At 37.9% G+C, this 15,776-nt stretch overlaps 1 protein-coding gene across 1 annotated transcript; it reads right to left on the bottom strand.

Annotated features, from left to right (window-relative positions):
• Positions 1 to 13,266: 13,266 nt before the first annotated feature.
• LOC149011683 (Polyketide cyclase/dehydrase and lipid transport superfamily protein) lies at positions 13,267 to 14,257 on the bottom strand. The gene has a single exon (XM_089163131.1). It carries the CDS (start codon positions 14,147 to 14,149, stop codon positions 13,601 to 13,603), a length of 549 nt encoding a protein of 182 aa, XP_089019257.1. The 5' UTR covers positions 14,150 to 14,257; the 3' UTR covers positions 13,267 to 13,600.
• Positions 14,258 to 15,776: the final 1,519 nt, after the last annotated feature.

The following is a 15,776-nucleotide window of genomic DNA, read 5'->3' on the forward strand; positions in this document are numbered from 1 at the left end:
GACTTCTGAGGCTCCAAGTGTGGCTACTCAATTGTCGTCGACCACTTCCACACTAGAGAGGATAGAGACATACATATACACTATGGGGGATCAGCTCGATTAGAGGAGAAGTCTCAAGCTATGAGGGATCAACTTGATTCACAGAGACGATCACATAGATAGACAGTTCTAGGACCTTTTCCTTTTATGTTATCATAGATGTATTTACTTTTTCAGTCTTGTAAAAAAAAAATTTTAGAAATTAATAAAGTTCAGTTTGTTTCACTTATCTTATTGTACATTATGCATTTCCTTTATTGCATTAATATGTATGTTTGTTTAAAAACCATGGTTATTGTGTATTATTCAGACTTAGTGTATTATGCTTCATTATTTCAATTTTCTATTCTGATGTTCTCTATTATTCACTTTTAGGAAGATTCATTCACTTTTGGATTATGACTCAAGGATGCTCCATTATTGTGTAACGTGGTTATGATTGTCCGAAAACTTGGGGCTTTGATACCACTCTGTCACATTCCCCCAACTAGTACCCTAACTCCAATACCCGGAGGTGTGATCCACAAGTCTCATGGTCAAGTTTAGGGCGATCATATACCCACATTGCACAATAACACAATCACAAGCAATGAATAATTAATGTTCATGTCAAAGTATAATCAGAGTATAATTAGAGTGCGGAATAAAATGATACCAATTAAAGAACAACTATAGAGTATAGCGGAAAATAATTCTATAGGTCAAATGCGAAAGAGTAGATTAAAACTCTAAAGAAATTCTATAGTTAATACAACTGGATAAAATTATAAAGAATAAAGACTAAGGAGTCAAAATCAGTCTTCCATAGGCTCTTCGTCTTCTTCTTCTTCTTTAACTTGGGTTTATGCATCTGCATCTTCGAATCTGCATCTAACTCACGATCCCAACGGCGAATAAGACGATGTCTACTGCTATCAATAGGAGCCGTCAAAGTGGTCCATACTGGTGTACAGGTTGTACCACTGGTCACTAGCTTCTCCCATTGAGTCCGCAACTGTATCAAATAAGGAAGGGTCCTCTGTACTAGTGCACGGGATCTCTTCCAAACCTGCAAAGTTATCTAAAAACATATCCCCGAAGGGTGAGCTAAAAAGAACTCAGCAAAGTAATTCAATCACAATAAACAACTACAAGCAGCTCAAAAGCAAGCATGATGCAATGATATGAAACAATGAATGCAAGTATGCTTCTAACTGTATATATGATGGTCTCTAGTGGAAGACACCCATTAAGATAAAACACTATACTCCTCTGGGTATGTCTCATTCACTCTTTCCTCAAGGCTCTGAAAACACGTCTTTTGGGTTGTCCACGGTAATTGGGTCTTGCATCCATCTCCGACATTCCATGGCTGGGGTTTAGATCAACACTATCGCTCACCACCATTGGTATGAGTACTAGCGCGTGTCAGGGATATAACTAGCCCAATGCAAGTCATCTACTAAGTCACATCTACTCAGAGTCGGATACCTCTCTTCCGTGCCTAGGCAGTCCATTTCAGTATCTCCCTCCCTAGAGTCACCGTCTCCTTCTTGACTGAGTAGACTCTTAACCGTATTGGTCATCCACATATAATAAATGGGAAGCTCTCATGTCCTCTCAGGGGTTGGTTACCAATCTTGAGCGCCCATGAGCCCAGGCTTATTATGTGCAATCCTACCAATGAATTGCCCCTACAATGTAATTTACATCCTCTCACGGGTTGGTTACCGATCTTGAGAAATCCCCATTGCTGCCACTGGTCACTCGACCTCAATACCCCTTCCGATAAGGTTAGATATAATAGGGTTTCCCTAGCCAAACTCATATAGACCAAACCTAGGTATGTCATCCAGTAGTTGAGGAAAGCGCCAAAGGGCACCATAGGAAAGCATCTCATACCACCTCCAAAAGGGCATTCCCCAAGCCACAACCAAAACTTAGGCAATCACATTACATCATGATTCCATAAATATCACAATATAGTCCAACTCACAATCAATTCAGTCACATTCAATACAAGTATGTAAACCATATCATGAATAGCATATTATAATTACAGAAGTATAACAATATAAAAAAAGTATAACTACTGTAGCTAACACATGCATATAATCCTAACGTATTAAAGCATGTATTTGTGCAAATTGTGAGTGAACGTACTCACCTTATATTCAATTTCATAATCTTTGAGAAAGAGATCAAATGGCAAGTCCAAAATCACCAAAACAACCCTAAACAAACATGTAGAGAGTATGAGGAACAAACCCTAAAGATCGGAGACGAAATGGAGACAAAACAGACAAAACTTGTTGTTTGGGCTCCCTTCGGTCGCTCGGCCTTTGGCAGCCTGGGGTAACCAAAGCATAGTGTACGAACATAAAACTCTGAAATTGGTCGGAAACTCTTCGTTTGAAGTCCGAACACTCCGAAATTAATAAGAAAATTCTAAAATAACATACTAAAACTATCTATGATGATCTAAACATCTAAACATCAAATAAGGTCATCGGAACTGTGGATTCGCATAGAAAGACTATAATGAATGGGGATTCATTCTAGAGATAAGATGTGACACCCAGCCCAAATCTAGCCCGGAAACCCGATCTGTTTTGCGTGAAGTCGGGTTTTATTTAATGTTGACTTTGAAGTTTGACCGTGATTTCAGTTTTTCTATCTTTGAAAATCTTAGGAAGATGTCTTTGTGGGCCATCTCAGTAGAAGATATGGTGTTTGACCCAAAACCCATGGATATTGATGATGGTGTTTCCTTATGGAAACCTTATTTGATTTGGTGTTGAACTATTTATTTGTGAAGAAGAACTTTGTTGATGGACCTAAAGCTTAGTTGGACCTAGTTTGAAGACATCCCTCCATACTAGGTAAGTAGTATGATGTGTTGAAAGAAGCCCATCCAAAAATATTGAAGTTAGGCCCATTAAATCCCTATTTTTGAATAAGCTGTTCGGGCAGTGGCATTTTGGTAAATATCTGTTTTGAAGGTTTTCAAAAGCTTTATTTCTTTTAATTTCGTGGTAAACTATTCCCACCATGTTTCTAAACCTCTTGATAGTGTGGGATCGACCTTTGAACTTCCTCTTTGGCAACCAATCAACCAACAGGGTCAGTTTGGTCAGTTTGGTGAAACCCTAGTAACTCTTGAACTCTTTGTGCTATTTAAAAGGGGGAACTCCATGTGTTTCACTCTCAATCTGTTTCTAAGTCCTTGGAGAACGTGGGAAGATCCCTAGAACCTCTCCTTCGAAGCCAAGAAAGATCCTCAAGTATCTGTTCAGGTTTCTTCATCGGTTTCTCTTCTAAAAGGTTTGTATTCAATTCGCTTCTTCTTTAATTCATTCTTTCTTCTCTACTTCTGATCTTCTGATCATGAGAAGGGTATTACACTACTGTAATGACCTCTTCTTTAATTCTTTTAGCTCTAGAGTGAATCCCCCAATTCACTCTATGATCTTGAAGCCATATGGCGATGATCCTTGAATTTGATTCCACCAAAGCTCTTAATGATACTTTCCCTAATTTCCTACCTATCTTTATTATTGTGGGGAAGGTCTCATATTATTACCATGACCTTCCCTTGTGTCCTCATGATTGAGGAGTTGATCCTTGTTTTTCTTTGGAACAATTGGCAACCCTTCTATTTTCTATCAATTCATTGGACCCTCCCCAAAACCTTTCTTGATTGTAAATTCCTTGCCCTAAGGGTGAATCTTTATTCTCCTTAGTCTTTTCGTGGGATACACGGATTCTTGTTAGTAAATCCCTAATTGTATGATTTGAATTTGTTTCCCTTCACTTTAAATGAGAACCTTATTTTCTCTCATTAGTAGACCCTTCCTAATTCCATTCTTTATTTTGAAATACTAATGAGATATTCCTTTATCTATCTTGGGTTGTTTTTGTGAGAATTAATTATGGGTAACTCTCATGAGAGGTAACCAACTCTTATGAGAGGTAACCATATCTGAGACCCTATTGTTCTTTTATTTTTTTGGAAACTCCCCAACACCTTTTTCAGATTGTGCATTCTTTGTTTCTCTTTCCCATGGGTGAATCTTGATTCTTTGTTTCTCTTTCCCATGGGTGAATCTTGATTCTTTGTTTCTCTTTCCTTTGGGTGATATTTGTGTTAACCTAAACTTGATCACTATATTTTATTCATGATCCATGTTTAACCTAATTAGGATTTCTAATTATTCTTTCTTCGCTCTTATTCTTGATTGAGATCAGGAAAAAGATGATGCATCCTTGCAACCATCTATTCCATGATCTCATTCTATTCTTTGAGATCTATGATCATCATCATGATCTTAACCCTAGCCAATAGATTCTTGAAACCTTAACCCTAATCCTTTTATGATCTTTCTGGAAACCTCTTGTAACCTTCCATGTGCGGGAAACCTCATGGGTAATGTTTCTGTTAACATAAACTAGATTTCCTATGATTTCTTGTTATTTTCTTGATAACAATCATTCCCTCTCTTTCCGTGATCATAACCTTTTCATGAGCCTTATGTTATGATGAAACCCTAACCTCTTTGTTACAAACCTATTATGATTGATTTTTCGGACTATGATCTCCCCCATGTCTTCATTTGGGTTAGGTTGTACTTGGTCTTCAACCCCATGAGCAAAGCACCCTTGTATAGCAATATACTTGGGGGCGGTTACTAGTGGCGGTTGATTAAACCAAGCGACCGCCTTAAGCGACCGCCCGGTTCTGCTTGCGGGAAAATGCCCTATTTTGCCCCCTGTTCGTTATAAATAGCATCCCTCGCCCTATTAACGCATTATTATGTTCGGGATTGCTATTTTGGGCGATTAGGCGGCTGTGGAAACGTGCGGGATTCAGGTCTGAAGTGCTGTTAATGATATGAAACCTTTTCTCTTCTATTCTTGGTGATTCCTATTAAGGTAATGAATCTCCATCTTCTATTCTCTTCTTTTTAACCTCTGATTGATATGAACCCATCCCCATTTTGTTGGTGGTTACCCATTTGATTTGTTGTACTCCCTTTCCAATGTTCTTGATGAGATCCTGTCCAGAAACGAATCCCCGCATTTGTTTAATGGATAGATCCCATCAAGGGGAATGATTTGGGTAATAAATCTTTGTTAATTCTAGGGTTTCTTGTTACCCCCTTGTTCTAGACTTATTAAGCTTGAATTTCGGACTAAGATCATCCCAAAACGGATTGAAATCGGATGATAAAAAGTCTGATTTTCGGAGTTGGAAGCTATGCGAAACGGGCGGTCGCTTGTGGAGGTCGCTTAACTTAAGCAACCGCCACAAGCAACCGGCTGGTTTCCGAAGAATCGTGTAGGTTTGATTTTTGAATTGTTTTGACTCTTGACTCTTATACATTCTTGTAACCCTATGCCTAGGTGTTCTCTGTTTCAAATAAAAGTCTTATAATAGTTTTTGGATTGCAAGTTAGAGGACTTCTACTAAATTACAGGTAAGGACATGCATTCTTATTTATATGCAATTACATATACATGATGATTCTATTGTTCTATTTACTATTCTTTGATCATGTAACTTGCTGTAATTGTATAAAGCATGTGAATCTTATTGTACACTTGCTGTTTGTGGTATTCCTTGATGTACTTCATCTTTTATGATATTGCACAACTGTTCATGGTATGATAAAGAGTGTTGTAGTGTGATTGTGATGGAAGGGGTATTCCATTGGGATATCTTGGCTTGGGATATCGAAAGGGTGTGGAATGGGACACATGCCTGCTGATGTCTCCAAAGCACTATCATGATTACTTGATGACATACTTAGGGAGTCTAGAATTGCATGGCTAGGTACCCCACATGCTATTACCCTTTCGGCAGGGGAATTGAAGCCGGGTGACCCGTGACAATGGTGACGTGACTATGTTTCATCCAACAGCGGTAACCAGTCCGTGCGGAGACTCAGTGGTCTACTGTTGGTCATGTAATGGTAGGGTTGCATATGTTAGGGTTGGGCTCATGGACGTCCAAGGAGCGGACCGGGTGTCGCGAGGAGTCATGAGAGCATCCGCCCCAATAATATGTGGATGACCATAGGGTTAAGGAGTGGAGTCCAACAGAGGTAGCCAGTCCGTGAGGATTCACACTCCTAGGTTGCGAAGGATATTGAACCGAGTTGGTTGGTGCCATAGGGGAAGTATCTGGACTTCATATAGTATGTTACCATTATGACCTTGCATTGGATTAGAAACCCCGACATGCGCGCGGTACTCATTGCCAATGGTCGTGGTGAGAGAGTGTTGACTTAACCCCCGACCACGGTTTTGAGAGCCGGTGTGGACTTACCCCTTTGCCCAGGATCCCTACAGAGGTAACCAGTCCTTGCCGGATCAGAGTGATGAGACTTACCCAAAGGAGGGCTGGTGTATATCTTAAAGCATGTCAGCCATTAGAGACTTGCATAGTTAGATCTTAGTAGCATTCATATTTCTGCATACCATCCATATCATTTCATCTGTGCATTCGTGGATTGTATTGACATATATATGAGAATTGCTTGTTCCTTACTGAGTTCGTTGGAACTCATTCCTTTCATTGTATGTATTATATAAACTGTACAGGTGGTTGCACAATGTCGGAAGTTGGAGATGATTCATATGAAAGAGCTTTCTCGTATAAAGCTGATGTGAGACAGACAGTGGTACATGGACTTGCAGAGCATGAAGCCTCCTGAAGATAAAGATTATTTAGTTATTCTTTTTGCTTCCGCTGAACTCGATATTACATTTGATTCTTGATTCTTTCCTTTGATTATTTCTTGGATATTTATTGGAGTATTTGGACTCCTATAACCTGTTTATTAATTATTGCACTTTTCTTGCTCTTGATTATCTGTATTTGTATTTATTATTATTGATAGACTAAAACCATGGATCCTGTGACGGTTCACATCCGCGGGTTGTCGGGCGGTTAACCGGGCCTGGCGGGCGGGGTGTGACATAAGAAACCAGTAGATTATGCATAGAAAACAACTTAGGAATAGATCTAACATAGATTAGAATCAAATAACTCCAGTAAGAATTGATCATGGTCTTTATGCTAGGTAAAACATTGAAATCGCATCGTATTGTCTACGGAAAGAATAGAGTGGATGGGAATTCACTCTAAGACTATGAGAATCAGAGATTAGGTCATTATAGTATTGTAAGACCTTCCTCACAATCAAAACAAAGAGTAGAAAACAGAGAGAGAATAGAATCAAATACTAACCTTATAGAAGAATGGAAAAACTCGCTTGGATGCTTGGAATCAACTTTGGGCTTGAGGAGGAAGCTTTAGGGTTCGTCTCACGTTCTCCAATAGCTAAGAGGCAAAGTGGTACGAATTAGATCAAAGTTTGAATATATAGGGCACCAAAAACCTAATTTCCTCAAAATAGACAATTCTGTCCCTGGACTTGCTTTGATCGCTTGCCTTGGTTTCTTGGGGCGACCAAAGCAATCGACCAAGGCAGTGTCTTAGGTCAAATTGCTAAATTTTGGTTCCTGGAAGCCAAATCCACCAATTGGGTCTTCTTCCAACTTAAGAAAGGGTCTAACTTGATTGTGTAGGACCTTCCAAAAGTGTCAACACCGTGCTTAAAGTCCATTTCCCAAGTCCATCATCATTCAAGCTACATCTTCTCTCAAAGTCAATCAAGGTTTCTATAATGGGATCTTCACTATCAATCTCCATTGATTCTGGGTCAGAGCCAATGGGTTCAACAGAGAGGGTCCACAGCTGTCTTCTACCTTGACTTCGAGTCTTTGGACCTACAACATAGATTTTTGGATTAGGGTTTGTGAGGGATTTCACAGATGACAAGTAGTACTTCAGAGGAGGGGTTTTGTGGCCCTTAATGGGTTTGTCACTCTCATCGCTGGTTTGTGATTAGAAGGTGTGAATCATTGTGAGAGGAGTTGCATAGCAAAGCTTGAAGACAACAATAAAACTGGTGAAAATTGGAAGTAAAGTCATATACTTTGAAAAGATGAAGTGATGGGAAGGTATTTATTACCTTGGAGCACAAAACTATTCGTGTGGACGTGGCAAACCCCCACAGGTTCCTATTCAAATTTTAAATATGGACGATTGTGAAGATGAAGAGTTTTTGGTAGTTAACACATGAACTTTTGATTTCGAGACAACTAACATTCTTAGTGTTTGGTCATGAGGGGCAATGTTTGTTCCCAAAAAACCCCAACCGTTGTGAACTGAGTTTAAGGACAAATTAGATCAAATCAAAACATGGATTAAGGAGATTGGTTGAATGCTAGTCCAGGATGAGATCAATTTTGTCCATGCTGGTCAAAATCAAAGAAGGACAAGGTAGTAGCAAAAGTTAATGGCGGCTGCTCACTTCTTATGTTCGAATTTCTTTTCCAAATTATTTTGAATTAATCTAGAGTTAATTTAGGGTAATTATGGATACGTAGTTATATTTGTTCTTATAAATACTTGGTGTAATTCATTTCTAGACAACACTCAACAATGACAAAATGTTACACTTATCTTTTATCTTTCTAGAATAGATTTTTTTTCTTCTTTCCTAACCATAGTGGTAGTGTAGATGGTACAATGTTAGGTTTTTTATTAAAATCTATATTATCTATATTAAGTTTCAAAATTAGCTTTTGCATTTCTTTTATTTAATTGTTTTGTTAGTGTGTGGGACCCATGAGGTAAGGGTGGTAATGAGGCACCATAAGTAAAGGAGGCCCTTCATGACCTTGGTTATGAGGCTCTTCATGACATTGGTCATGGGTCTTAATGGTCTTGATCATGGTGGTGTGGTGGGGTTACTTGAAGGGTGGAATTTACTTCAATTCTAACTCTTGACCATCAATTCTCATTTTAACTTCATGACCATTCATGGCCATTACCATGAGTGGGGTTGAGGTTATTGAATGGATTAAATCCAATTCATTGCATTAAGAATTCTAAGGGGTGTAAGGTGAGGTTTGGGCCTATATAAACCCAACATTTCCTTGCATGTGGTGTGTAATTAAGACACTCCTCACTCTCACATTATTTGTGTTACAAAGTTAATTTCTTTCTTTGAGTTGTCTAAGTGTTGTGTTCTAGCTTTTGGCTCCTTGAAGGGACTAGAAGAACTACCTTATCTTCTAGTTGGAGGTTGCTTTGTCTTGGAGGTGGTGGTGCGAAGAATCCTTGGTAATAGGGTGCATCAATTACCTTAAAGACAACACTCAAGGTGTGACTTAACCACATTGATCGGTGGTTTGTTCGGTTGCAACATCAAGCTCTCCAGATTGGCTAAAGATCTTCATCTCTCAATTGTATTGCAATTTCATTTTTGTGTGTTTAAAGAATTTGTAATACAATTACCCCAACAAGTTTAAGGTAATTTATTCTGAAAGATCCAATGGCAAGTCTTGGAGATAGCGATTTCAACAAAGACGAAAACAACAACATTGAGGTTCTTGATGGAGTTAACACCGGAGGAGATCCTTCAAACAATACCGTTGAAGGCAAAATCAACAAACAAGGAGACAACACATTTGTTGGCATGGTAAGTTAGGTCATAGTAGTGTGAAATATATCACCAAACTATGCAAATTAGGGATGATCACCGAATAAGATGAAATCTCCCAAGGACAAGTGTAAACTTGTGTGGAGGCTAAGTTAACCAAAATGCCTCACAAGACTATGGATAGAAAGAGTGATCTCTTGGAATTGATCCATAGTGATTTAAGTGACTATAAGTCATATGAGTCAAGGAGATGAAACAATTATGTTATCATCTTCATAGATGATCATTCTAAATATAAATCAAAGGATGAGGCCAAAAAGGCATTTATATTGGCAAGAAGATTAAAAGACTTAGAACCGATAGAAGGACTGAGTATTTTATTCTTGATAAGTTTTGTGAGGAAAATGGAATTATCCATGAAAAGACCGCTTTTTACCAACCGGAATTAAATGAGGTAGCGGAAAGGAAAAATAGATCTCTTAAAGAGATGATGAACTCCATGTTGTTGAGTTCTAATGTACCACTTGATATGTGGGGGAAGCCATGTTGACATCTTGTTATCTTTAAAAAAAGAATAAGGTGTACAATGGTAGGAGGCATATATGCCTTAGACACAATCTTGTGCGACAGTACATAGATGAAGGAATGATAGCTATCGACTATGTGAAGTCAAAAAAGAATCAAGCTGACATGTTCACAAAGGCTATGTCTGTCAAATACTTGTGTATTGCATCTACAGGAATGGGGCTAATGCCTAATCCTCGGGTCACATGATGGATACCCTACCTATGTGAAGAGGCTAAATACCTGAATTAGGTTCAAGGGGTACAAATGAAGTCATGCGAAGACCGGTTCAGTACTACTATTTATAATTATTCCATTATAGGGTGTAGATGAAGGTAATAGTACTACCACAAGAGTAAGGTTGAGTGAAGCTCTTAATTAGTCTAATCCCAAGGAATGTAGGGGTGTGTTAGTTGTGGTGCACAACAGAGACTAACCTAAGTGGATGTAGGTGGTTTGGCCGCCGCCAATGAGAACTTATAGGCGAGTTCTTTAAACATTCATGAATCCAGGATATGGGACATGGCCGGTTCAAAAGTCCAATGTGTAGTGTAAAAGGTAGCTCCAAAAGTCAACATTTATGACATGGATGATGGGGCGGTCAGCTACACTAATGAGGAAAGGTTCAAGGAGTCTGACTCTACCCGTACTCTGTAGCGCGATTCATTAGACCTAGTGTAGGTTCAAGTCCGAAAGACACCTATAACGATGTGTCCTTTAGTGTCTAATAAAGTCACAACACGAGTCCTTTTTTGCAATTTTGAAACTTGTGGGGGATTGTTAGGTTTTTTATTAAAATCTATATTATCTATATTAAGTTTCAAAATTAGCTTTTGCATTTCTTTTATTTAATTGTTTTGTTAGTGTGTGGGACCCATGAGGTAAGGGTGGTAATGAGGCACCATGAGTAAAGGAGGCCCTTCATGACCTTGGTTATGAGGCTCTTCATGACATTGGTCATAGGTCTTAATGGTCTTGATCATGGTGGTGTGGTGGGGTTACTTGAAGGGTGGAATTTACTTCAATTCTAACTCTTGACCATCAATTCTCATTTTAACTTCATGACCATTCATGGCCATTACCATGAGTGGGTTGAGGTTATTGAATGGATTAAATCCAATTCATTGCATTAAGAATTCTAAGGGGTGTAAGGTGAGGTTTGGGCCTATATAAACCCAACCTTTCCTTGCATGTGGTGTGTAATTGAGACACTCCTCACTCTCACATTATTTGTGTTACAAAGTTAATTTCTTTCTTTGAGTTGTCTAAGTGTTGTGCTCTAGCTTTTGGCTCCTTGAAGGGACTAGAAGAACTACCTTATCTTCTAGTTGGAGGTTACTTTATCTTGGAGGTGGTGGTGCGAAGAACCCTTGGTAGTAGGGTGCATCAATTACCTTAAAGACAGCACTCAAGGTGTGACTCAACCTCATTGATCGGTGGTTTGTTCGGTTGTAACATCAAGCTCTTCAGATTGGCTAATGATCTTCATCTCTCAATTGTATTGCAATTTCATTTTTGTGCATTTGAAGAATTTGTAATACAATTACCCCAACATACAAGTTTGCCATCAAAGGAACCCCACAAGGTTTGGACGCTTTCTCCCAAAAAGCATCAAAGTCGTTGATACAATGAGGCGGAGAGAACCCACTTAACCTGATCAAATCCCTGGTTCAGTTGAAAACCCTATCACACTAGCACATTCCATAACCAAAGTTTGGGCAAACATTGTCTTTGGTAAATCAAAAGAGCTGGAGGTCTACTCATGCCATTTTTATTGTATACATGCTTTGCTTGTCTTTCACTTATCCTTCAACTCTTAAAGTTCTGCAACTTCCATTGAGGGCCCGCGTGATGGGGTAGATAGACAAAAGGGTATAATGGTAATATTATCCTTTTTAAGGGTAATATATTAGTGCCAGAACTAATGACTACTAGTAAGTCTCTTCGCAAATAAGACTTGACTTTTTCCAGGCAAGTGCATGTAAGTTCTTTTTGAAGTTTTTTATTTTTTTTTTTTCAGGTCAAAAAGAAGTTGGATGAAGATTCCTGTTTTTGAAAGAAAAAGAAAAAAAGATTCTTATGCTGCTCGGAGTGGTGGGATTGGAATCAAATTGTAATCATTTCATACCCAAAAAAAAAAAATAGTATTAAATAAATAAATGGCATCGGAATGATGAGATGAAATTCAAAGTAGATTAAAAAATAAATCAATAATAAGAAAATAAATTGCTGTTGTAAAGAAAATTTTATTGTTCCAATTTCCATGAGAGTGTGTTCCATGAGAGTGTTTTTCTCGTAGTTTCAGTCCATTGATATGTGACCCTCAGAAAAATTTTACATTGTAAACCAATGCCGGCATAAAGAAGTATATATTGGGATCCTCTATCCCTCGTGCCCCCTCACATTATTCATTACATATTTAGAAAATAAACTATCTATTGATAAAATAGAGCATACATTATTAGGAGGTACACCATTATTTTAAATATGTGATAGAAGAATAAGAAAGGAGTAGATTCCTTTGCTCGTGAGGATAGATGATCCAAACTTGCACATGGACAGATGTGCTTATCCCAAAACACACTAGAAAAAATAGAAAATAAAAATATAAAGAATTAGTCTCCAAGAAATCTACGTTCTTAAATTCAATGGCTTTTATATGAAAGTTAGATCATTACAATATAGAAAAGAAATTAGCCTCCACATCATAGTGACATATCAATTTTTACATATAAGTATGTATTTGGTAACGTTCTATTATGCAAGGAGACCATTCTTTTTATATGTCTCTATCATGAAAAACCGTGAGAAACCGTTTTTCTTTGAAAGTTAGAATATGATAAACATGTCTCGTATATATTTTCTTATTGAGCCCATAATCTAGAAAATTTTAGTTTAAAAAAAAAAGTATGGGATAAGCAATTTGCCAATAAGATTGATTTGCTGTATGGACTATTGTACCAAGATTTTGTATCCAAGTAAAACATGTTTTGCTTCAAACTAGTTTTTCCACTTAACCGTTCTTTAACAAGAGAAGAACATAAAATTTTGCTTTAGTACTACACAATTAATGTGCAACACTGAGCTACCTGCGGTCTAGATCTAAAGTAGTGGTCCATCGATCTTGACCACCCGTATTGTTTTTCTTGGATTTTATTAGGGTAGTTCAAAAAGTTAAAATAAAGTAAAATAAAATAAAATAAGAAAATAAAAATACTGAAGCAAAATGCGAAGAACATACCATAAATAAACTCCTAGCTAGTATCTGTTCTTTTGTTCTTTGAGAATAATAGAATGCCAAAACTATTCTCCTAGACCGTGTTCTCAAAGGCCTCCTAAGATTTTAGCAGTCGACAATCCCAAAGTTCAATTTCTCCATCTTCATGCGATAAACAATAGCAGCATCGATCCGTAGATGAACCCAGTTTTCTGAATCGCCATTTTATTCACTGCAAATTGTATCAAAACACAGCACAAACTAAAGCTTTAGTTGATGGGAATCATCAACACTGATAAACTAGAGTAGGACAGAGAGCTTCTTCCATTCTCTGTGCCATGCCTTGAAGGTAAGACTGCATATACGACAGAAACCCCTCGAAAGTCCAGCCATCAAACGGATCAGCAACGAATGACCATTCGATCTGGGACCCTTCATCGTCCCCCTTGGAGAATTGCAGAACTTTCATGGTGGCCATGTAAGATTTCATACCAACATTGTTTTCAGTGACTTCATAGCTCAGGCAACGTTCTACAGGGTCGATGGCCACGAGCTTTTCCTTGGCCCACAAGGTGGTGTCGATCTTCTTCTCTTCCGACTCCGATGACGGAGCTGCGGCGTCTGTTATTGTTTTGGCGCAGTAACGAATGCAGCCGGGCTGTCCAGAGATGCCCTCCAAGGCGATGCAGGTGTCGATGCTGGGGAGCCACTTGTGGATGTTGAAGAAGTCCTCCAGCAGAGGCCACACCTGCTCTGCCGCTGCACCTTTCAGGTCAGCAGAAACCTTGCCTTCCCATTTCAACTGTTGGGTCTGCGATGGTTCCTCTGTTTCCATCGCCGCGTTTGATTGTGATCTGCTGCTGCACAGAGGGAGAAGAACCTCGAATGTCCTCTAATGGGGCGGATTAGGAGAAAAGAAAATTTGCAACCACTGAAAACTGCTTGGTCCTTTAAAGATGATAAAGTGTAATTATTGCAATTACTGCTTATTAATTGAAATTCAATTTATCAGATTCCATTTTGGCTTTTAAAAAAGAGAACAGAGGAACAAAAACAGGGTAAGGGTGTCAATTGTATATCGAAACCGTTTAACCGTACTGTTCAAAATTTGGTAAGGTACGTACCGAAAACCGAATTTCTTTGGTACAATTCCGGTTTTAGGTACTCATACAGTCGGTATGTACCGAAACCATACCAAATTAAAGGATATAAATTGTAATTTTACAATTAAAAAACTTTACCTTTACCCTATCCCTAATTCTCTATTTCAGTTTTTCGTTTCATCATTTACTCCTCTTCTTAGATTTACTTGTTTTGTCTCTATTAATTAGATTTACTTGCTTTTATCTATGTTAATTTCAAATTATATCAATTGGTTGATCACAATTTCATTAGGATCTTAATAAACTAATAACAAAAGTGGCATAAGTTCATTCGTACAAAAATTATACCGTGCTTAAACCGTTTTCCAGTACCGATTTAATACCGAAGCCGTACCCAACCGTTTTTGTAAATACCGAAACCATACCATACCGTTTAAATTTAGTACAGTACAGTTCTAGTTTTCGGTATTCAAAGTTGGTACCCTACCGATTGACACCCTTAAAACAGGGGACTCTGTTGGAAAATGTGCCTGCTCGATTACTTGATTGAATGCACATCATGTGAATTTCATTAAATTTCAAACGTTCAAAATACCGTGAACACATTAATCAACTTAATTAACACAAAAACTATTTTCTTTAAGATGAATCAAACTATTTTTTAAATGGATGAAATTAAATAAAATTTATGTGGTGATGCGTCAAAAAATTAATCACTCTTCGGATTTTTGCAAAACAATGTCAGATGTAGCACTTAGTAGTCCGGAAGCCACCTCCGAAAGTTAAGTCAATAAGTGAATCACTACGCAAAGTCAATAAATCAGATGTAAGCCCAAGTAAATCACTACAGACTCTGGTTAGCTGTAGAGCTTAATTGAAAAAGGATAATGGAAGGAAATGATTCAAATATCTCTACTTTGTGTGATACTTTAATTTATATAGGGTTTACATTATTCTCGATCGTTAGATTCACTCATGACTCTCCTTTGTTGTTGTACGATCGTAGAGTTTTTTTCCTACTTGAAATTAGCGACCCTATTGACTATTAATATATACTTATCATGTGATCTGCATTTGAAGGGGCGCCAGATACACCACCACTTCTGACGCACTATTGATGCAAAAATATCCAATAACTTTCTATTAAATGAGAATCAATATTAAAAAATGTGGAGAGTCAACTTTCTTCTTTTTATAAATTAATGAAAAGAAGGCATAAAGAAAGAAAGGAATCAATTCCTTGGCAGGAAAATAGTAAACACGATAGTGGAGTTAAATATAATCATTATGCTTTTTTTTTTTTTTTATCATGAAGAAAGAATGTAATCATTATGTACCCCTCAATTCTAGTACCCCATT

This window comes from Hakea prostrata, chromosome 7 (genome assembly GCF_041222555.1).
Source record: "Hakea prostrata isolate BN-2017 chromosome 7, UWA_Hpros_2, whole genome shotgun sequence".
Lineage (NCBI taxonomy): Eukaryota > Viridiplantae > Streptophyta > Magnoliopsida > Proteales > Proteaceae > Hakea > Hakea prostrata.